Raw genomic sequence first — 25,230 nt, 5'->3', positions numbered from 1 at the left:
TGATGCTCAACAGGATCTCACGTTTATTACTGAGAAGTGATTAATGGTGAAAGAAAGGCAGCGCCCATTCCTCATTGGCTTAACAAGAAAACTGAAGAAACATTCACTACACGGTTTACAATTTTTTTTTTTCCAAAATTAATTTCCCTGTAAACAAACAAGTTTTTACCACTGTTCTCAGCCTTCAAATCAAATCAAGCCAGACTTAATCTGTAATCCATATAATGCAAAAGAACAGAACATTTCTTAGGACTCTTTGCATTTGACTTTTGTGAGAGGAAATGAACTACCCCTCAGACACGACCTTGTAGACAAATTCCATTCAGATCTTCTAGGCATAAAACCCCTCAAATTCTTCATAAAATTCCTCTTTTAATCCATGGGGGAAATGTATCCATTCTACTTTCCATGGAGGATGTCCAAAAAGAAAGTCATAACTGGGTGTTTCCAAGTGCAAATGTCAAAAAACCCAGGGGGAAGAGGGATTCAGAGGCCAGGAAACCAGGGAAGCTGCAGGTTTAAAAATTAGAGAAAAAAAGGCATATGCCACTTGCGGACTTTAAAATCCGATAACATAGTAAAAAGACAAAAAACAAAAACAAAGCATATGCTCTGAAATCACAACCAAAGCCAAAAGAAAGAGGACAGTTTTTACCTCTACTCTATCTAGAAGGGTTTTTTTTTAAGTCCTATGTCTCTTGTGAAATTGCAATACACTTTTGAACTGTAAGTTTTTAAGAGTTTGTATAAAGTCAGTGAAATAAGTCCCAATTCTCTCTGGTGTATTTTTCTTTTTCTTGCTGAATGATACCCAAGATGTAACATTTCTACTGCAGTCTCTGTAGGTGGGCCCTTTACTTGACACGCCCTTGGCGTTCCTACAGAAAAGAGGAAAAATAATGTAGTTAATATAACAATTTAACATATTATTTTCAGCATTAATCACATCAAGAACATACAATGAAAGCCATTCCTTATACCGCGTTTCCCCGAAAATAAGACAGGGTCTTAAATTAATTTTTGCTCCAAAGAACGCATTAGGGCTTATTTTCAGAGGATGTTTTATTTTTTTCATGTACAACAATCTACATTTATTCAAATGCAGTACAGTGATGTCATCTTCTGGTTGCTGCACAATGGTGGAGGGCGGGTTTTCACTTAACTGGGGCTTATTTGGGGGGGTAGGGCTTATATTACAAGCATCCTGAAAAATCATACTAGGGCTTATTTTTAGATTAGGTCTTATTTTCAGGGAAACAGGGTATGCATATTAAGCTAATGAACACTTGCTTCTTTGTATATTTTTAACAGTCAAAACATATAACCGCCAAAATCCTGCTGCATACTGTAGCAAATCACACTAGAGTAGGCCCATTGAATCAATGGGAATTTGATGAGTAATCGCTGCTGTTTGTTCCATTAATTCAAATGGGTCTACTCTTATTACAACTCACATCAGCACAATAAGTCACAAACAAGTATGCCATTTGAATCAACAGAACTTAGAAAAGTTGATTCTCTGAAGATCCATTTAATGGGTCCATACCTGTGAAATTTACTACACTGTTCAACAGGACTTTAGCCATTCTACATAAAACCAGCCACCACTGAGAAAAACTTTCATTTGAATCTCCTTCTCCCTCCATATTCAATATTCTACTAAGAAAATTGTGGACTTGAATATACTGAACTATATAATTGTAATTTCTTTTCCTCTCAATCTTCACATGACCATAAATGTAAGAAATGTAGTAGGAGTTCAATACAGCTATAAGAAGTTATCATAACGTCCACTTTTTTGATATGTACGCATATGGGTGAGGGAAGCACATTATTATGTTCTACTTGGTACAATTATTAACTTGTACAACAACTATCAACTAATCAATGCATTTTTTACGGAAATTGTATGGTTGTACAACACCCTAATGAGAGATGTACATACTTCATTCATCTCCCCTTCCACTATGACAGCTATCTAACTTCAGGCATGGGTCAAAATCCTATTGTGCAAATACGCATGCACAACTTGAGGTTGCAGACATGATAGTTGCACTATTGGTCACGCCAGAAACATGCAACCAATTGCACAATTTCTTGTTGTCAGCCTCAACACCCAACATATTTATCCTGGTGTAACTTTATGTAATGCCAACATAAACAGGACTCTGGCCACTGAACAGGAAATTTCATGTATGAAATACATTGATACACTCTTTCACAGGGATGGGGACTTGAGTTGCAGGACTCGCTTTCAATCTGAACTTAAGTCACATTGGTGACTTGAGTCAGTCCCCCGCCCCATGACTTGGACTCAACTTATGACTCGGAACCCACCCACCCCTCCCTTTTTTCTGGGGAAAAGAGCTTGGTTTTTAATAGGGATTCTGACTTAGGACTCTGCTCTTGGTAACAAAGATTCAGATCCGGAGACCTGACAGTATCCCTGCTATTTCATGAACACTTTGTCACCAACTAAGTAGGAGCCACAAGCACAGAAAGAAACTGCACATTGCATTCTGGATATACGAACCTATTGCTACAAGAGCTAAAATGTTTACTGGGCAAAGTACCAGTTTGTGCCACCCTGAAGGGGTAAACTGGGTATTCTTTTCCATCCCGTCTTGCCAGTTTCAACGCAGAGAGGCTAGGATATAAAGACCCTTCAGTCATGGTAACGTTTCTGATGTAGGAGGAAGGACCAGCACCCCTAGCATCACCTTGCTTTAAAAATTACACCCAGCTCGACCTAGGGAGCTCCCCAGCATCTACATGCTTCCTTTTGCTATGCTACATTATGCTGCATCCTTGTACAACATAGTAATACAATAATCTTTTAAGGCACTCATATAGCATATATTCATCGGATTTCTGGCTAGTCCAAAACCTTCAATTAGCACACGTTAACAAAACGTATTTTCCCCTTTAAATGCAGACACCAATTGTCATGCATAGTACACTGTGGCGCTTGTTGACAGCCAGAAGTTTTGAACTCTGCTAAGCTAGAAGGCTCAAATAATCTTGGATATGTAGTTCAACATTTATTTGGTATGAAACAGAACTTAGTTATGTAGCACGAAGCAGTATATTCATACAATATTTGCATTTTTGATAGAACTAATTTACCAATTAATGCAAACTGAGATAATATGAACTTTTTCACAGTAAAAAATATATAAAATAAGCAAAGTTCAGGAAAAGACCTTAATCCCGTTGTTTTTTTTGCAAATCTATGTACAATGAGCACACTGTTTTTTAAGCAAATACAAGAATATGAATACTATTATTTTAGTATTTATGTTATTATTTTAGCTAAATAAAACAATTTAAGCAGTTCTTCAAATATGAGCGACTAACCTATTAAACTAAATATCTGTTCTGACATAGCTATTCTACTAATCTAACAGGTTGTTATTCTAAATACAAAATCTTCATATGGTTGCAAATATTAGAGATTATAACTACCAATAAGAATGAGTTTTTACATTTAAAAAACATGTTTAAATCAAGTCTTAATGACTAGTGATTTAAATCAACTTGATTCAAATCAAATGCACCCTGTAAAGATGTACCGTATTTGTCCATGTATAAGACTATAACTTTTGTCTAAAATCTTTAGACTAAAAATTGAGGGTCATCTTATACATGGAAGTAAGCTGAGGAGAGAAAAAACAAGTGTGGGGGGGAAGCAGGGATCAAAGTGATCCTGCAGTGCTTTGATCCCTTTCCCCCTACACTTGCTAAGCCCCTCTTAGATTTCTTAATTTTGGGTTAGAAAAGTGGGGAGAAATGCGGTATATTTTGGTGGGTTCTTTGGGGGATTGTTTCATTTACTTGTTTGTTGCATTTCTATGTCACTTTCCTCCCAGCAATGGGACTCAAGGCAACTCGTCAGGATGTCTGGAAGGGGAATGAACTTTATTCCTGTGCCACTGTGCTGTGTCGGCGATTGTTTTTGGTTGGCCACAATGAGATGTTTCTCTCTTGTTGTTCTAATGATATTTCTTTCTTTCTTACATAATGTAAGGAAGGCTTTCCCTTAGTGACTGCCTGTCTGACAGAAGTTTTTTAATGGATTGTTGTGCCTTACTGCTTTGAATGTGCTTCTGGTGTTAATTTTGTTTACTGTTTTAGTATGGTAACTGCTGATCCTTTTTTATATTTGTATAATTATTTTTAGCTTTTAAAAATTATATTTTACTGATGTAAGCCACCTTAGGTCCTTTTTAAGGAGAAAGGCAGTGTAAAAATATTTTAACTAGATCAGTCAGTCAGATGTTGCCTGCTTTTAAAGTAGACTGATTCTCTGTTGCTTTGCCTTCTTCTTCTTTGGAATTGTTCTAAAGGGTTTTTAGGGCTTCTGGAGTGCCAGAAAACACAAATGGGCAAACATAAATGAGAAGCCAAAAAAACAGCCCCTTTTCCTGCAAAGTGAAAGGAATGGTACATGAAAAATACAAAAACAAAAGAAGCAACCACACAACAAAATAAATATGAGAATGTACACAGGCAAAGTTTAACAGAAGTGGTTGATATCAATGGCTCATGATCCCACATACGCAATATGTGAAGATAACACTATCGCATAGAATTGCCAGTGTTCTAATCAAAAAGGTGTACTGCTTATACATTGCCTCATAGTGCTTAAAGCACTCTTGAGGTGTCTTATATATTCTTAAAAATTATACAGGCTACATCATACCTGGGCAAAGTGTGGCCCGGGGGCCACATACAGCCCGCAAGCAGCTCCTGTCTGGCCCGCGGACAGTTTTGAACATCAAAACCATTTATAGCTTTTTGTCTAAAGTTGATCAGTTGCTTATCTTTAACATACCGCAAAAAAACCTCTTTAGTATTTGTGAAGATTAACAAGTTTAAAATAAAAACAATCATAACATCACTGTTTCATTTTATTTTTAAGTAAAGTTGGTTCGGCCCCTGAACACAGTTCAGATTTTTCATGTGGCCCCCCTATAGAAATTAATTGCCCACCCCTGGGCTACATGCTGACCCTGAGCAGAGTTTTGGCTGCAATACTACATTTTACCCACTGCACCACAAGGCAGTCACAACAATATAAATTCTCCTTTTGTCAGAAACTCTCCAGGTCACTCTGTATGGGGCTGCTTCAAAGTCTAAGCAAAGTTTATCTAGGATAAAATAACACTGTGAACTTGTCTAGAAATGCTTAATAGCAAAAAGGTACCACACTTCTCCTGAAACATCTAAATTCATTTTTAATTTGAGACTCAAAATACTGGTTTCATCTTCAAAGCCCTTAGGTACTGTATAACCTTCCCATTAGTCCAACAGAGTTCTGTACTCCACCTTTACAGGAACAAAATTTAGTTACTACTAGAAACATAGGCTTTCCATTAATTTCAAAAATGAGGAATACATTTTCTTAATAGGTCCAGCATTCTTTTTTACCATCTATTTGGAGGCAACCCAAACACAATCTATTCCACAAATCATTTATGATTTAGGTCATGCTTTTACTCTTTTTCCTGCAATTGCTATACCTAAACTGTTCTTAAACTGTACCTAATCACATGCATTTTATTCTATCACTACTGTAGTTTTATGCCAGGTAAATCACAGTGGCAAATGTATTAAGATTGTTCATAAATTGACAAAAATAAATTACATCTGTAGATTGCAGAAATACTGTTTTTAACACTTCGAATGCTTTTAAACCTCTGTTCTGAGGTATGTTCCCCTTCATAGCAATCAGTTCCTTTCTAAACCTGCTCTAGTCAAAAGTGAAACTTGACAATTACCATTACCAAATGATACTTAACTAATAAACCTTCCTGCATTACATAACAAGCTTGCTCATCACAGTTCATTTGAGACCAATGTCCCTCCTTTACTGTATTTAATCAATCCATTCTAAGACTTCATTTCAGTTTAAAAAATTGAGACTACATTCTGGATGCTTCAATTCCAACAGGACTGGGGATGCTCAATATGTACACATTTCTGATCAGTTAAACATATAGCTCAATGAGATGGCACATCTGGCTACACAGTTTATACCCAGAAAACCCTGAAACTATTGTAGTAAATAGGAACAGTCCTGCCAAGACATAATTGTTATTAAAGATTCAAAGCAGATACTAAGAAACATTTATTTTCTGCTCACCATTCAATGCACATTTCCCAATTTATATACAAGATGAAAACAACCCTCCCAAAAAAGTCATCTGGAGACCTATGTTTAATGGTACACATGCAGAAATCATGTACATCCATAAATATGAATAATAATAAAAAAACCTGGCTAACACACATGAATTGCATCTCATAATCCTTGAATCCAACGTCCTCTATGAAGCTGAACAGAGACTGAGACTAGATAAAAGAATTAGGGCTTATTTTCAGGGGATTTTTTTTTCATGTACAACAATCTACATTTATTCAAATACAGTCATGTCATCTTCTTCTGGTTGCTGCACAATGGTAGAGCAAAGCAAAGTGTGCTGCTTATATACCACCCCATAGTGCTTCAAGTACTCTCTGGGCAGTTTACAAGTTAATTATGCAGGCTACAAATTGCCTCCACAGTAAGCTGGGTACTCATTTTACCAACCTCGGAAGGATAGAAGGCTGAGTCAACCTTGAGCTGCTACCTGGTTTTGGCTGCAGTACAGCAATTTAACCATTGCACCACGAGGCTCTAGAGGGCAACAGCCAGACTGATTATAGATACCAGAAGAGATGAACGCATTTCCCCAGTCTTGGCACATGTACATTGGCTCCATGTTAGTTTCCATGCTTAAGGTGCTGATCATAGCCATTAAGGGCTTTATAGGCTTACAACCTTGATATTTAGCAGAACATCACTCACTCACAATAGCTACCTGTCCCATACACTCCTTGCAGTTTTTGATATTATGAATTTTAACACTCGGTTGTGGCCCCTTTGCTTGAGAATAAGCTTCCTACAGAGATTCACCAAGTGTCACCCCTCTCTTGTTTTTAGGAAGCTAATTAATACAAAATTATATAAAACTGCCTTCTATTAGTGTAAATACTGTCCTGAGAGACTGAAATAGGTTTTAAGTCGTGTATTTCTATTTAAAGGAATTGTTTAGGTAGTGACAGGATTTGCTGTATTTCACTGTATTTATTACAAGGTATTTTAGGATATTTTTTTAATTGTACATTGTGAACTGCCCAGAAAATGCTAATACTAATGAGGCAGTATAGAACTAGAAATACATACATTAAAATTACTAAAGTTTAAAAAACCAGTTACTTTTGTTTTCAGATTTTTCTTCATTCCTACAGACAGCTTTCCTGTTCAAAGTCAAACATGATTTATTTATTTATTTTATTTATTTATTTGTTCCATTTTTACCTCACTTATCTAGATTCGCCCCTTCACAGATTTCAGCCTTGTCATGGTGAAAGGACTTGATTAATTCAGAGAAGCTATGGGCTATGCCGTGCAGGGACACCCAAGACGGACAAGTCATAGTGGAGAGTTCTGACTAAATGTGGTCCACCTGGAGCAGGAACTGGCAAGCCACTCCAGGATCTTTGCCAAGAAAACTCCAAGGACAGAAACAAAAGGCTAAAAGTTATGATGCTGGAAGATGAGTCCCTCAGGTCGGAAGGCACCCAACATGCTACTGAGGAAGGACAAGTACTGTAGCTCCAGAGCTAATGAAGTGATTGGGCCAAAGCCAAAAGGACGCTTAGCTGAGGACACGCCTGGAAGTAAAAAGAAAGTCCGATGCTGCAAAGAAAAATACTGCATAGGAACCTGGAATGTAAGATCTATGAACCTTGGTAAGCTGGATGTGGTCAAACAGGAAATAGAAAGAAGAAACATTGACATCCTGGGCATCAGTGAACTAAAATGGACAGGAAGGGGCGAATTCAGTTCAGATGATTATAATATCTACAATTGTGGGCAAGAATCCCATAGAAGAAATGGAGTAGCCCTCATAGTCAACAAAAAAGTGGGAAAAGCTGTACTGGGATACAATCTCAAAAATAATAATGATGTCAATACGAATCCAAGGTAGACCTTTCACCATCACAGTAGCCAAGTTTATGCACCAACCACCAATGCTGAAGAGGCTGAAATTGACCAATTCTATGAAGACTTACAACATCTTCTAGAACTGACACCAAAGAAAGATGAGGGAGTCAAGAGATAAAAGGAACAGCAGGTGTGTTTGGCCTTGGAGTTCAAAATGAAGCAGGGCAAAGGCTAATAGAGTTTTGTCAAGAGAACAAGCTGGGCATCACACACACTCTTTTCCAACAACACAAGAGGTGACTCTACACATGGCCATCACCAGATGGGCAATACCGAAATCAGATTGATTATGTTCTCTGCAGCCAAACATGGAGAAGCTCTATACAGTCAGCAAAAACAAGACCTGGAGCTGATTGAGGCTCTGATCATCAGCTTCTTCCACAGCAAACTATAGCAAGTCCTTAAAGAAATGGGAGTGCCTGACCACCTTATCTATCTCCTGAGAAACCTATATTTGGGACAGGAAGCAACAGTTAGAACTGGATATGGAACAACTGATTGGTACAAAATTGGGAAAGGAATACGACAAGGCTGTATATTGTCCCCCTACTTATTTAACTTATATGCAGAATACCTCATGCAAAAGGCCGGACTGGAGGAATCCCAAGCCGGAATTATGATTGCCGGAAGAAGTATCAACAACCTCAGATATGCAGATGATACCACTCTGATGGCAGAAAGTGAGGAGGAAATAAAGAACCTCTTAATGAGAGTGAAAGAGGAAAGGGGAAAAAATGGCCTGAAGCTCAACATCAAAAAACCCAGGTTCATGGCCACTGGTCCCATCACCTCCTGGCAAATAGGAGGGGAAGTTATGAAGGCAGTGATAGATTTTATCTTCTCAGGCTCCATGATCACTGCAGATGGTGACAGCAGCCAAAAAATTAAGACACCGGCTTCTTCGGAGGAAAGCAATGACAAACCTAGACAGCATCTTAAAAAGCAGAGACATCACTTTGCCAAAAAAAAGGTCCGCATAGTGAAAGCTATGGTTTTTCCAACAGCGATGTATGGAAGTGAGAGCTGGACCATAAAAAAGGCTTACTGCTGAAGGATTGATGCCTTTGAATTGTGGTGCTGGAAGAGACTCTTGAGAGTCCCCTGGACTGCAAAGAGATCAAACCTACCCATTCTGAAGGAAATCAACCCCGAGTGCTCACTGGAAGGACAGATCCTGAAGCTGAGGCTCTAATACTTTGACCATCTCATGAGAAGAGAAGACTCCCTGGAAAAGACCCTCATGTTAGGAAAGTGTGATGGCAAGTGGAGAAGGAGACGACAGAGGACGAGATGGCTGGACAGTGTCTGCGAAGCAACCAACATGAAATTGACAGAACTCCGGGAGGCAGTGGAAGACAGGAGGGTCTGGCATGCTCTGGTCCATGGGGTCACGAAGAGTCGGACACGACTTAATGACTAAACAACAACAAATTTTGCTTGTATCTAAATTAAAATTATTATAGAAAATAAGAAGACAGCACCAACCACTGTTTATTGTGGTGCCATGTATAAAAATCTGCCATGTAACCATACTCTTCTGTCTGAGGAAGTGGATTTGATAAAAAAAAAAAACATGTAGCAATCTTTAAGCTGTACAATGTTTGTCTTTTTCCCCCTTTTGTTTTTGCCTGATATAAGTGTTGATAGGTTTCACCAATTATTGCAATACATTTAGAAGTGTAAGCGTTGTCTTTGAAAGCGCAAACTCTTAGAATGGTCCTAGGAAGACTTAGAACAGTAAGAAGTGCACCACAAATTAATGAAACAATTATTCCTTTAAAAAAAAACAAGCTATATATCAACCAAACTGAAATGCTGAAGCTTCAAGGAGTAAGGTTGCAGACTAAACATCTTGCTGCAACTGTGCAAACAAAAGGATGTTAGAAACAGATCTGACACAAAAGCTGTTTCGTTTAAAAATGCCTTCATATTTAAAATTACCAGTATTTTATCACTGTGCATACGGGAGTACTTACCCAATAGCAAAGTGCAGACATAAAAGACTGTGATACATAATACTGGTTCTTGTCTATATAATGCCACATGATACAAACATTATTAAACAACACCAGGCAGCAAAACTAAAGCCAGCTCCTGCTTACTGATGAAACCCTATGAGATGGCAAATACTCATGTCTCAATCTGTTTAAAATCAGGTTAAAATCTTATGTTGCTTTCAAAGAGATGTGTGGAACATTAGACAATACAAATAAAGCCATTTTCTTTCACAAACTCTACAAAGCAGAACTTCTGTCTGTAGTAGCCTGAATATCAAGCTACTGTTTGTAATAAAAACACTTTGCTTAACAATACTCTACATACACAAATGACATTGTTTTTATTTGTTCATTTGCAGATTCACTGATTCAAAAATGAAGAAAAGCTCCCAGATTTTTAAAATTAAAAGCATACTATCAACAAACACACCAGCTTGTTAACACTATCTGAATACTAATAAAATGTTAGTTGTTATGTGCTACTTCTTACTCATGATAATACTAGCAGAAATGTTGAGGGATGTGAGATTTGAGTTCTGGGGGCTTATCACTACAGCCCTTATGTGAGCTTTTCCCTGGCTGAACAGTACATAATTTGATCGCAAGTTTCCTGAGCAGAGATGGGCATGGGACTGGAAAATGGTGGTTTTCTGGTTTTTTGTTTGCTCCTGATAGTGCTAGGGTCTGCCTGCTCCTGTTGCAGCCATCACACCTAGGAAAGGGGTAGAGGCAGCAATGCAGCTTCCCTGGAAGGAGCCTGGTTACTGGCATGCATGCAACTGACCCCCTGATGTCCACCCAGAACAGCTGGGAGGTGGACACATGAGCAGAGGCAGCTACCAGCTTCCCACCAAAGAGCCCAGGTGCTGCCTCTGCATATGTGCAGGACTCCCAGCTGATTCCCCTGATGAGCTGGGTGGTGGGTGCATGTGCAGAGGCAGTGGGCCAGACTCCTGGAAGAGAAGCTGGGCCACTTTCTCTGAGGATGGTGGCAACAGTGGCAAGACCAGTTAGGGAGGTGATGGGAGCAATGGGAAGGAAGGCATCTGCTTTGCTGAAGCAATATAAAGCACTGGATGGGAAAAAAAAGTTCAGCACTTCATTTTGCTTCAACTGGGTTGCAAACTCAACCATGAATCAGCTCAATTCCTTGGTTCTTCCGGTTCGTGGTACTGTTTGTGCCCATCTCTATTCCTGAGTTCTACCTGACACGCCATGCACTACACCACATTTGCTCTCTTTAACAAAGCATTGCCATTTTAGTGTAAGTGTACCCCCAAATCATCTACTGCTCCAAAACAGTATGTTTGTGATTTTCTTCCACTTCTATCTGCATCATTTGCTATTTCTACATATGGCTTCACCAACTCCAAGACATAGTCTTTCCATATTACCTTTGCTGTTCTACTTAACTGTGTTTTGGCAACAAAGGTGCCTTACAAGAGATTGATATAAAAATCATAGTGGCGTCATATTTTCAGTCCAAAGACAACATTCACCATGGTTTTAAAAGCAGTTTGCTATCTATATATGCTCATGCATATTCAGCTTTCCCATGTGTCATTTAATAAGAGAATCCTAAAGCCCAATATAAAGCAACACAGAATGGAAGCAGTTCTCAGACACCAACGTCTGACAACCCACATTTACTTCAACTACGGTAGATCTTGACTAAGCACCTGGGTTACCCAAGGTTGGTAACCAGTGGAATCATATTGAAATCAGTGGAACAAATTAATCATGACAAATTAAAATTTCACAAATAGAAATGAGACCAGAATATTAAGTACATTCAAAATCAATCCATCAAAAAGCAAGAAATACTTGTCTCTTGTAGCCAACCTGATGAAATATTAAAATATGCTAACCAAGTCTAAGTAGTTTTGATACAAAGAAGATGCAGCTAGCTCCAAACTCAAGGAAAATTTTGATTTGTGTTTCTCAAAACATCCAGCTCCCATGCCACACAGTACCTCCTTTGAAGAAGAGGTAGGTTTCACTGAAAGTAAGTGGCATGATCCAAAGAAATTATTTAAAACAAATTTAATTAATGCTTTTGGCCATATCCAAAATAGCTCTTTGGATCCTGGCTTATGCCTCTACTTTGCAGTCATTTATGCCATTTATTATTTTTCTTCCGCAACTCAGAAAGCAAGACTATTTTCTATACAGACTTCAAAGGTGGCATACTGATTTTATTTCTTGAGCCAGATGGTCATAGGTATCTAAATACAAACAAATAGTCAGTAGCAATAAAATATCCTTTAAACATATATATGGACTGGTATTCATGGTCAATTCTATCCTGTACAATCTCATCTAACTCCCCATTGTTCCTTTGTGCATCAAGTTACCTTTTTCACATTTTCCTCCTCCTCTTGGCGTTTCTCATAGTGTGAGAAGTCATCAAAGATGGAAGTGGTATGCTTGTAAGTAGCAATGATTTTCAGCACCTGCTTAGCCTTTTCCAGAGGCACCTCCTGAGTGTCCCTGGAGTTGGTCACCGGTTTATTCTCATTGTTCTCTAGGCGAATGTGCCGCAGTTGGCTATTAGGAACGTCCTTCACAAAAATCCACCTGACATCAAAGCGTCCCTTCCATTTGTCCTGGGACCACACACCTGCACATGTGTTGTAGTCCACAGCTGATTTCATTTCTGCAACTCCACAGAAATGACCACTGCCATTGACACTGAACAGTAAGTAAACAGGACCTTTACCATTCATGGAGCGGTAAGCAGCATCCAGTCTCTTATTACCATGCTCTGTACTGCACCAGATGTTGTATTTAATAGAACGGTGAATATCATCCTCAGAGTAACTCTTGATGATGAAAACCCGACCATGTTTAGGATTCCAGTCAAAATCCTTAGGATTATAGTTGTTGATAGATCTCAGCTTCTCCAAGACTGGGTGTGGTTCTGAAGGAGCAGGTCCAGAAGTGGTTTGTGTCTGCCCAACTGCACTACCATCTACTCCATTTTGGCCAAAGCCACTGCCACGGTTACGAGGCGCAACCCAGCGTGCAGGCTGAGCTGCTTGTTGCGGTACTGGCAGCTGAGTTGGTTGGGGGGGTGGAGGTGGCAGAGGCTGTGGCTGTTGTCCTGCTGATGACTGCACAGCTGGTGGGCTATTGCTCATCTGCTGACCAACTGGTTGGGGAGATATTTGGGTTGGAGGTTGGCCAATATTCTGAACTAAAGCCTGGGAAGGGTTCTTTGCCACTGGCCCTTTATTATCCCAAGTTCCAATGTCCATGTTATGTTTTATAGGTGGCGGTGGAAGACTTGATCCTGCAATGCCATTCTTAGTCTTCAGCTTGGGCTGTTGTTTTGCAGGTTTGCTGGCAATATCAGCCCAGGATGCTGGTTTTGGAGGAGCAATGGTAGCTGGAGGCAGACTGTTAGAAGCTACAATATTGCTGGCAATGGACCCACTGCCAACAGCAGAGCCAACAACTTTTGGGACATTACTCGCTACATCAGTGCTACCTAGCTTCAATGCTGCCATCCCCTGATCTATGGTATTCATGCCAGGTGCCTTATTCAGGGTTTCACTGGCAAAAGCAGACTGTCCATCAATCATGGCTCCACCCAATGAACTTGGTGCATAAGCATAGCTACTACTGTATCCAGAACTTTGAGTTGATTGCCCCTGAGAACTGTTATTGCCCCAAGCTGAGAAGTCAATCCCACTTGGAAAAAAGTTAAAGCCATGCTGTCCAAGAAATGGTGTACTGCCAAGAGCCCCTGGCTGTCCAAACATGGCATCTGGGAGAAAGTGAGGTTCTCCATTGCTTAGTTGTCCATAAGACGTTAAGTAGGGCATAGGTGGATCACCTCCAGTAGACCAAGCAGCTTCACCCAAAGAGTAGGAGAATCCAATGGATGGACTGTAGTAATTCGGCAAGTAGGAATCAGACATTGCAGTGTATGCATTGCTCTGGAATAGATAAACAAGAACTGAGTAAGATTTAATAATGGAGTATGTAAAGTAGGCTGATTTTCTTCACATATCTCCAACAGAAATAATTCTTCCATGGCAAAACTACTGACTGAAATCTGTTGCTATCAAAAAGGATATTCTATCCCATTAAATTTCACATGTTATCCAAACTTCAAAAGAAATTAACAAAATGTCCCTTTAGCGCATAAACACTCACTTGCTCCTAAAGGGTAGGGGTTGCACTTTTTAATCGATACAATATTTTACCAAGGTGTGATGGTATACATAGGTAGATCAGTATTAGATCTACTTTCCACTCCAACAAAAGGGCTAATGCCATTTTAAATACTGTAGTTGTGTATTTATAAATGGACCAAGTAGTTGCCTACAAATTATGTGTCAAAGGCTTGCCCACATCTAAGCAACAGCATCCAAAAAGTACTGCCACCTATGTCCCTTTGCACACTGAATATAAACATCCATGAACTGATTGCTTAATGTAAAACATGTTTCAGCAATTATATGACTAGATTATATCTTTAAATACCTTGAACTTTGGTGCATGCATGGGGACCCAATTTAAATAATTCATGTTCAGTTTGTTACAAGTACTTTTATGTAATAAGGCAATTGCCCAACTAAATATCTACATAACATTTTGGTATACTGTGAGTAATTCTTGTTCAACTGCTACAAAGATATCTGTGTTCAAAATAAAGCAAGTTTTCAACGATAGCAATATGTTCCATTGACAGATATGGCTTACAGGCATGGGTATTTGGTTTGGTTTTAATTCTAAAACCCAGAACTCTCCATTCTCAAAGTCCCACCTGCCAAACAGAGACCTAAACTATGATCACTCAGAGAAGGGCTGGGCTGGCTCAAAGCAACCACTGGAAGCGGATTCTTTTTCCAATAGGAAACCATGCCTAAGCTTATTCCACTGGTTACCAACCTTGGGTAACCCAGGTGTTCCTGGACTGCAACTTCCAGAAACCCTGGCTAGCACAGCTGGTGGTAAAAGCTTCTGGTAGTTGCAGTGCAGGAACAACCTGGGTTACCCATGATTGGGAACCACTGGCTTAATCTATCCTGAATCATGTATCTTTCAGCCGTCCTTTAAGTGAGCACAATTTGGGTATCTCGAACTCCAGAATGGAAAAGAGGTGAAAAGCCAAATGCATATGCCTAATGACTATAAAAATTATTAAAATAGGATTAAGAAGAGTGGGTAATTTCTGTTGTGGCCCACAGAATACGGGCTCCAGGGCAACACATAGAAAAGTGAGGACCACATGCCAGCAACAAAAAGGCTAGAGACTACATGTTAATACTGAAACAGAAAGTTAAGGCTTGACCCAAATTTGCACTGGCACTTCATAATATTAAAATCTGTCAGACACTTCTGAAAATACCTGGCATTATTGATAAAACATTGCCTCTTCTCTCCTTTAGTTGGTAACAAATCTGAAGTTATAGGTTGATACTACAGAAAACGTATCTCATCTCACACATATTCTGAACCTTTAGAGATAAACTTTAATCCTTGCCCTTTGTTACCATTAGATAATGGTTTAATGCCTTTTTTGTATTTTCTATCAAAACGTTGGATTGAATTATACAGAGATTCAGAACTCCCTCTGTACAAGCTATACTGAAGCAAGTGGAAGCTGGACAGCTCCTATGTAACTGCACACATCTGGAGACAACTGTGCCCCGTTTTCAAATAATCCCTTAAAATTTCTGTTGAATTTTTTTTCACTTTGTATATGCATATTCTACCACTCCAAAGCAGAACACCTTAATTGTCACTGTAGTGACAAATATCGCAGGATGGATTTGATTTAAACCACAATTTAATACAAGAATCAGGTTTTTTGATTATTCAAAATTTTAAAAATCTATTTTTAAAATTGAAATCATAATTGAAACCAATTTGATTTCAATAAATCATTGATCTTTATCCATCCTTAGGTAAGGTAATTTGTCCCACATAACCTACTCTGCTGCACTGATGAAAGTTATTCAATGCATATTGTTCAAACACATGAAGAAAAATTCCTTCTTAGGAAAACATTTCAGCAACATCTCTGCCTTATTTGGCCAGAAGAATCACTACCACTTTAAAACTTCCTTACTCCTCTTGATGAAATAGGAATAGCAATAAGCTATGTAGCTCTTGCTTACCAGAAATAAAAAAGTGTTCAATAATTCTCTATTTTTAAAGCTGTTTAAAATAAGATGCCAGTCATGCTAGGCATCCTGTGCTGTAACACTCAACCCATAATTTTAAGGAAATAGCAGCCTTCGTAAGTTACCTAGGGGGCTCCGGGAGAGCAGGAAGTTACATGAATAGATGGGACACAGACTGAATTGATGTAAATTAAAACACTGTGGACATTACAACAGGGCTATGCTTCATGAGCCAGCAAATACTGTTCAGAAACTCCAACTGAGTATCTCCCTTGTATGTACACAAAATTATCAATGGCAGGCCAGTATTCTTAGATCACTAACTCATGTGAGGGGACAGACTCCTTATAGATCAGGGTGAGTACTGTCCAGAGGTCTGGGAGCTATACAGGCCTATATCTGGACCTGTTCCTGTGATCCTAATCTCCAAACATTTCCTCGGAAAAAATGTGGATTTAAAAAATTGAATCCCACCCATGTGACCTCTATTTATTTATTTATTTATTTATTTATTTATTTATTTATTTATTTATTTATTTATTTAATTATTTAATTATTTAATTTATATGCCGCCCACTCTACCCAAAAGTCTCTGGGCGGCTTACAATAATTAAAATTCAATACAATAAAATATAAAATGATTAAAATACTATTAAAATACAATTAAAATTGCCATCATCAATTATTTCAATTAAAAGCCTCCTGGAACAGCCAATACTTTTTTAAAAAATGCAGGGCCTCTCAGAGCATGACTAAATTGCCTCCCACATCCCCTAGTGGGGACAATGGGACTTTTTCAATCAGTTTTGGAATGGTGGGTGCTAGGGGTCTGCATTTTGATGTTGGGGGAACATTCCCTCTGTGCAGGAGTCTTGCCCGCCTGCGTGCAGGGTTTCATTCAAAACTCCTAAGTAAATAGGCATAGACTCCAGCTGCCACTGCATGGTACTGACAGCTCTACATGCCCAAACTGCACTTTAGAGAGAACATGGGGGGGGGCATGTTATAGACCTACACCATTTGGCAAGCAGAATGTGAAAGGTTAGAGTCATGAGTTCAAGATGTCAAAGATATCTTTGCGCTATAGAGCTTCATTGGCAGCTGTTTTGGGGCCTATCTTATTCTTAAAACACCTTTACAATCTATCTCATGCCTTTACATAGGCATATATACTGTACCCTGTTTCCCCAAAAATAAGACAGGGTCTTATATTAATTTTTACTCCCAAAATACATTAGGGCTTATTTTCATGGGATGTTTTATTTTTTCTTGTAAAACAATCTACATTTATTTAAATACAGTAATGTAATCTTCTGGTTGCTGCACAGTGGCGGAGGGCGGGGTTTCACTTAACTAGGGCTTATTTTGGGGGTTGGACTTATATTACAAGCATCCTGAAAAATCATACTAGGGCTTATTTTCAGGTTAGGTCTTATTTTCAGGGAAAGAGGGTACAACCTTGTGTAACCCAGGTATTCTTGGACTGCAATTCCCAGGGGTCTTCATCACCAGCTGTGCTGACCAGGGTTTCTGGAAGTTGCAGTCCAAGAGCACTTGGGTTACCCAAGGTTGAGAACCACTGAATTAAGACTTGAAGAATGCTGAAGTTCACTTTCACACAACCATACAATAACCCTCTGAAAGAGTCTCACTAATCATCTAATCCTGTGTATTGTACTGCAGTAGCTGTTGCTCAATAAAAAATGTGGACTTTCAGCTTCTGGCTTCTTTAACAAAGTATACTGGTATACCCCAGGCTCAAACAAAATGTTACAAGGAATAGATGGTTTGGGGAAATCAACTCCCTTATCAACATTTTGTTAAACACAATGCATGATACAAGAGTGCTCAGTTTCTCCATTCCTGCTGCAGGTCACAATTAGGTATCACTTGGGCACAGCAACAACTAAATATGATTTTGTATCAACTACTGAAGTGGTTTTGTGTCATTTATCATCTTTCAAATTAGTATTACCAAGAGACAAAAGAACAAACGATGCATTTGGCAGCATCTACACACATTCTTACTCCCTGCATAGCTTGCGCCTGATTTCACAACTTTTTGGATACACAGGACATAGCAGACTTACCAGAGGTTTTGTATTTTGATAATAATTAAGTTAGAGCCAAATATAGTTTTATTGAGAAACTGGTCACAAAGAAGATAGGTTAGAGAATCAACTTGATTAGATTAATAACTGTCATGTTTAGTCATGCAACAGCCTTTCAAGGGACAAACTTGTACAACCCTGTTATCTACTGTCTAGCAGGGATCATATTAAATATTCATTCCATAAGATGCTACTTTTGGAAGCTTTTCCACCAGAAAACATATTTCAAAGTCACAAAGAACCAAACAGCTTCCACAGGAATACCTGCTTTAACAGTGTAAACAGCTACCAGAACTCTCCTCTCACTGTCAACAAATAGAGAAATTAAGTGCACAACTGGAAACAGAAACCACAAAAATTGAAAATTTAATCAAAGTTAATTAAAGATGGAATCCAGAGAAAGGAAGATGCCAATGACAAGAAGCAAGTATGCGTCCCTGTCTTCAACAGATTTAGAAATGGATCAGTTAAGATACCTGGCCGACAGAATCAGATCTATTCCAGAGCTCACAGGGACTGGGATGGACTGAGAATGCAGCACAGATCTTGACACTCTATCAATGATCTAGTGAAAACACCGATTATTTTGACCAATCACTACTTCAAAATATTCTTACTCATGCTTTAACAGCACAAATCTTCCTGATCTACAAAGAACCCACTGGTTAAAAAAAATAATGATGTCAGCAAGTGTAAAAATAAGATTCCACTCTTAGTACTGTTAAATTCCATGGCAGCAGAACAATCCTTCTCATCTAATGTCAGTTAACAACCTGAGTTGCTAGTATACATAAAGGTAAATAAGATAAATTCAACTAAGATGATATTAATATTTATTTTATACATAAAATAGTTTTACAGGCTTCAATGCAGACCAAAATTAATATTTTCAGGTGCACAGCTTGTATGTGTTTTGCCTTTTTTTTCTTGTTATCCAGGCTCAGCTGCAGAGTAGACTTTGGTCTAGATGGGCAGGGTATAAATAAAATAAAAAAATAGGACCTACAAACTCAAGACTATTAATAAACAGACAAGAAACCGAGTAATAGCTTGGTTTTCAATGTCTGTTCAAGAGGAAACTGGAGATCAGATCAGATGGCAAAAAATCAGAACTGTTAAGTTCAAGTCAAAACAAAGATCATTAGCGGTCTGCAGCAATATAACTGCCTTGAGAACACACTGAGTGGCTCTATTCTAAGGCTTGGAAAAGTTACTTCTTTGGACTGCAGCTCTCAGAACCCCCTTGCCAGTCTGGCCAGGAACCATTCTGGTAGAATGATTCTGAAACTTGAAGTCCAAAAATGCAACGTTTCCAAGCTCAGATTGGGCCAATCTTCACTCTATAGATAATCATTCTACCCAAGATCTTTGTGTATGGACAATCAAATAAAGCAAACCAAACAATTTCAAGGCTTTTTGTTTTGAAAGAGCCGAGCAACTTTCAGTAATCTTGAAAACTACTAACAGTTTGATTATCACAACTTCTAACACCATCAGATATGTACACATCTACTTAAGAAGCACCAATGTTCCCTCACAAACAACTTCTAAAGGGAAGTTTTAAACAATTCTCTCAGCACCCGCCTGTATTCTACATGAGATGTCACTGGAAGCCACAATCTTCTTGCTAACTAGTACATACACAAAGCTGTTATGCAGGAACAAGTGAAAACCTAGCATGAAGTACCATAAGCATGTTGTCAACATCCCGCTTTCCTCTTCATTAGATACAAGTCCTGCAGTCCGTTTTACTTGACAAGCAGGATAAGCAGGGAATTGGATGCTGGTAAAGCTAATAGAGGCGAAGCCAATAAAAATGATTTTATGAGTGCTTTCAGGAACAGGAACACCAGAGAATATGGTGTATGATCTGTACTCAGTTACTCTGGTTCACGTGAAGGCAATGTCCTTTGATCTGTGGATACAACTGGTGCTTCAGTGTCAAGAACATTTATCATAAAGTTAAAATCTGAAAAGACTGCTTCCACAGCTTCCAAATTCAAAACTGTATTTAGTTCTTCATGATTTTGGAGCCTCGCTACCACAAAGTATGACTGTTGAGAAACTGTTGGAGGTTGGAAACACTATGGAATTCTACAGAATACACACGTGCTTGCTATGGTCTTCTGGAAACAATTCAATATGTTTTTACAGATTGAGAAATGTTAATTTCATTCAGATTTTTACAGAATTCTGAGGATCAAGGACCAACATCCGCTATGACATGCAGCAATATTATTGGAAACTGTTGCACACTGACATAATTCTCTTCCAGCAAATTTTCGGAGATTGAACTGAAGCATCTTCCAGAAGTAGAAAAAAAACTGTTATGTCTGTTTGAGTAGCTAACATTAAACTTACATTAGGATTTAAAAACATGGTTTAGTTCTCCAAACTGGGAGGCTTAAGTTCTTCCTTCCCCAACAAATAGTTACACAAGAAGTAAATAACTGTTTAACAGAAGTATAAGTTAAAAATGCTCTAAATGCAATCCACTAGTATTAAATCATCTTGTTAAGAGAAGAAATTCCCAAACTGTATTATTTATTTATTTATTTATTGGACTTATATACCGCCCCATAGCGCTACAAGCACTCTCCGGGCGGTTTACAATTTTTAATTATACAGGCTACACATTGCCCCCCCAGCAAGCTGGGTACTCATTTTACCGACCTCGGAAGGATGGAAGGCTGAGTCAACCTTGAGCCGGCTACCTGGGATTTGAACCCCAGGTCGTGAGCAGTTTTAGCTGCAGTACAGCGTTTTAACCACTGCGCCACGAGGCGCAAACTTTCAGATGTTTTTGTCCCGCAACTCCATCAACTCTAAGTAGCACAACCAACAGTAACTGATTATAGGAGTCACACTCACAAAGCATCTGGAGGGCAACAGTTGCCCATCCCCACTCAATAAAATATATGTGCATCTGATTAGAACTGGGCTAAGATTCTAAGCCAGGTACTGCAAAGTGTTATTACTATAATTATACATTTACTTCAATTCAGCCTCATAAAATCAGGAATACTTATTTCTAAATAAATATATAACAGTAGATGAACTTAAGTGCAACCATCCAGATTTTGTTGGACTGCAGCTTTCGCCACCCTAGCCAACACAATCACTAGTGAGAAATGCTGGCAGATGTAAGCCTACTCCAACTGGTGGGCTGCACTTTAGCCACCTTTTATTACCTCTTCTTATACCAACTTTAACTGATACAGTGTAACTAAATATTTTATTCATCATAATTATAAAAAACTTAAATTCTGTTGTAGCAGAGAGTGGTCATTAACTATTGGAAACAACAGCACATACCAAAGAAAATAAAAAGCAATCAAAAACATCAGACAAATTCAGCTAATGATCTATAGTTACCAAGTGGTTCCAGTTAAATAAACTGCATATTTACTGATAAGTTGTGTAAACATTTACAGAAAATAGGTAGGTATGCCAATTCATTCAGTGAGCCAAATGTAAGATATCAAGGCACAAAAAATCCTGAAAGATACCATGTTCCCCCAAAAATAAGACAGGGTCTTATAGTATTATTTTTTGCTCCAAAAAATACTAGGGCTTATTTTCCAGGGATGTTTTATTTTACACTCATGTCATCTTCTGGTTGCTGCACAATGCTGGAAGGTGGGGTTTCACTAAACTAGGGCTTATTTTGGGGGTAGGGATTATATTATGAGCATCCTGAAAAATCATACTAGGGCTTATTTTCAGGTTAGGTCTTATTTTCAAGGAAATGGATTAGATGCAGACAGAAAAGTAACTGATAAAAGAAGCAGATATACTATCAGTAAAAAAAATAAGTACAGTATAATTTCTAGCACTCACCGGTCTGGCCTGAGGACTCAAATAAGGTTCAATATCATCATCATTTAATCCATCTTTCTGATGTACTGATCCATTTTGCACTAAAGGCAAAAAGTATAAACATAGATTATTCAATACCAACACAACTACAAAGTTTAATTCTAAGAAAATATGCAAGGAGGGTCCATTTTCTCAAAAGATTTGTCCTCTAATTGGTCATATATGGGACTTGTGATTAATTCTCAGGAGTAAAAGAATAGACTCATGTTTCTTTGTGTTCTTCTACTTCAGTGATGGCTCTTGGCAATGAAAATAAATTATGGGTGAAGTGCAAATTAAGCCCTTAAATATTTGTCCTGCCATTAGCAAAACGCACTAGAAATCTCTTAAAACACTGTGCTGCACTAAACTCTTAACCAGATTAAGTAGATATTTCATGGGAAACTTCCATTGGCTCCCACCAAAGGTTTAATCTCAAAAATGAGACATAACTGCTACACTGAAATGTCTAATGTAGATCATGGGAGTAAGCACAGGAAAACAACTGAATAAATTACAATTGTAGAAAAGCAAATTTTGGCTAAGTATTAGGAAAACCATTCTAGCAGTAACACCTGTACAACACTGAACAGTTTGCCTCTCCACTTAACCAAAGTATTTAACAGAGATGTTACATTGAGTAAAGGGTTGGAATAGACAACCTCCATACTCTCTTCCAACTAGTATTAAGTTTAATGAGTTAATGCTTTGCGTTAAATACTTAACCCTTCAATACTAGTCAGATACCTTAAGGTGAGAAAATAGAGGATCACGCACAGATTTTGGTACCCTCCACATTCTCATTGCTTGAATATATAAAATAATTCTACAATCTATGTGTGTACTGTTTTTCAAAAACATCTCCAAAAAGAGTGAGAGATTTCAACAACACTGAAAACAAGTGAATAATCTTGTTTTCCCTTCCCCGTTTCACTGTCCATTTTATTTCAAAATAGTTAACAGAACCATCTGTTCTTTAATCCAGAGCAGTGGTAAAAAAAAAATCCAATATCCTACAAAAGTTTTGGACTACATCCCCCATAAAGCCTTATGGTCTAGCTAGCTAGCTAGCTCTCAAAAAAAAACACCTCCATGTAATACTCCCTCAATCCACTATAACTGTTGCCTTTTAAAATCTATTTCACCCTGCTTTAACAATGACTCACTTCTGCAATTAGCCGTAAACTGTAATTCCAAAACATTAGGCTTCTCCTTCTGCCAGATTAAAAGGCCTATTAGCACAACCACACTTTCCCTCTTGCACAGGTTACTCACCAGTATCATCATGTCAAACTAACTGGGCAATTTCGGGATTCCTGTGCATACGTGCAACACAACGCACGTTTTTTTAAGCTTTAAGGGTACAAACGACTTCCCACACTTTAACCAGGAGGCAGAGAGCACTTATAGAAAGACGCGCTCCTTCCTTCCCACGTTTAGCTCGCTTTGAATCAAAAAAAGAATTGCATGCGTGCCCATGCGGCAAACGTGTACAGTTCCTACAATAGTGCCACAGGAGGCACACGCGCACACACACACGGGGGTGGTGGTTCTGTGTGTTGTTGTGGGGGGGCGGGAAACAAGGCCCCCCAAAGTCTCTCCCCTTTTTAGGAGAAGCATGCAGGCATCCAGGCTGAAACGGCCGTTTCGGGCCTCAGCCGCCGCCGCCCCCCACACCGCCCAGGCCCGGCGAGTCTTCGACCCACCCCTCGCGCTCCTCCTTCCCTTCCTTCCCCTCCTTACTCACCTTTGGTGCCTTGGCCCTTCGGTCTCTGGAGGCGGCGCCGCCACAACGCGGGAAGGGGGGGGGGGGAGAAAAAAAGAGAAAAGCAAAAAGTCATCATGAGGGGAAGGAAAAATAAAGGCCCGAGACCAAGGAAGGAAGGAGACCGGGGGGCGCGCGGGGGGGAGGGTCGGCTGGGCGGGAAGGAGTCCCAACTGCTCCCAGCAGGCCCCCTCAGGCAAACCCCGCCGCCTCAGGACAGGCCCTCCGGCGGAGGCCCAGAGGAAGGCCCGACTTGGCTGCGGCCGCGGCGGGGGTGGTTCGCCGGGGAAGGGGACGCTGAAGGAGGAAGGCTCCCGGCTCCCTTTCCGCGCCCGTCTCCTCAGGGCCCAAAGCCCGGGCCTTCTTTCCCCAGCATGGCGCCCCTCCCAAACCTTCCCGCTCCAGCCGCTTGACGACCCCCTTCCTTCCCTTCCCTTCCGTACCTGCTCCAAGAGGCTGCTGGCCGACATGGCTCTCCGTTCGTCGAGGGCTTGGGAGGCGAGGCTGGCTCGTGAGGAGAAGGGCGGCGAGGAGACGACGAGGGAGGCGGCAGCCAAGGTGTGTGTAGGGGGGGGAGGGCGGCGAGTGGCGGCGGCCGCGGAGGCTTTGTCCGGGGAACGAGGAGGAGGAGGAGGAGGAGCAGGAGACACACCGCGCGGCTCTCTCTCGGCTTCCTGGCGGACTCTGACTGGCTCGCCCCGCCCGCGGCTCCTCCCGCCGTCGCCTCTCTATCTCTCTCTCTCTCTCGTTCTGGGCACGACGCTCTGTTTCCCCCCCCCCGCGCGCTCTTGCCAACAAGGAGGGCCCTCTCTATGGTTCCCCGCCGCCGGCCGCGCACGCGCGCTCGCGAGAAAAATCAAGGCGGGCTTGAGGGTGAGGGAGTGGGGGAAGGGAGTCAACGCGGCAAAAAGAGGGAACTTGCGTTCTCGTGCAGCCCGCTCGCGCAGCCTCAGTGAGCAGGCGCGAGAGGCGAGGAGGAAGGAGAAAGGCGGGCGGGCAAGAAGGAGGGGAGGGGGGATTGAGCGAGTGGGATTGTGGGTAAAAATGTTCCTGGTCTTGGAAAAAGGGGCGGAGGGAAGAAGAAGCGCCGATGTTGAAACCGCGTTGGGAGGGGGAAATGGCGGGGAGACCCGGCGGGAAGCGGGGAAGAGGTTAAAGGTATCATGTTGCCAGAACTAATAGGGGTTTAAAAGTAAGTGAGATATTTAAAGAGTGGATTTGCCAGTTCCACTCCCCCAGGGAGCATCCATGGCTGAGCAGGGATTTGAACCCACTACTACACCCACATTGGGTATCCTAAAGGGACATA

The 25,230-nt window shown here is 40.1% G+C and overlaps 1 protein-coding gene across 1 annotated transcript; it reads right to left on the bottom strand.

The window, feature by feature from the left end:
• On the bottom strand, positions 1-24,637 carry YTHDF2 (YTH N6-methyladenosine RNA binding protein F2). The gene is made up of 5 exons (XM_020806915.3): positions 24,365-24,637; positions 23,904-23,928; positions 22,139-22,218; positions 12,405-13,991; positions 1-878 (listed from the first exon to the last, which is right to left on the bottom strand). Exons 1-5 carry the CDS (start codon positions 24,389-24,391, stop codon positions 855-857), a joined length of 1,743 nt encoding a protein of 580 aa, XP_020662574.1. The 5' UTR covers positions 24,392-24,637; the 3' UTR covers positions 1-854.
• Positions 24,638-25,230: the final 593 nt, after the last annotated feature.

This window comes from Pogona vitticeps, chromosome 9, assembly GCF_051106095.1.
Source record: "Pogona vitticeps strain Pit_001003342236 chromosome 9, PviZW2.1, whole genome shotgun sequence".
Classification (NCBI taxonomy): domain Eukaryota; kingdom Metazoa; phylum Chordata; class Lepidosauria; order Squamata; family Agamidae; genus Pogona; species Pogona vitticeps.
Note: the sequence above shows the minus strand (reverse complement) of the source record. Positions and strands in the feature narration are given on the sequence as shown.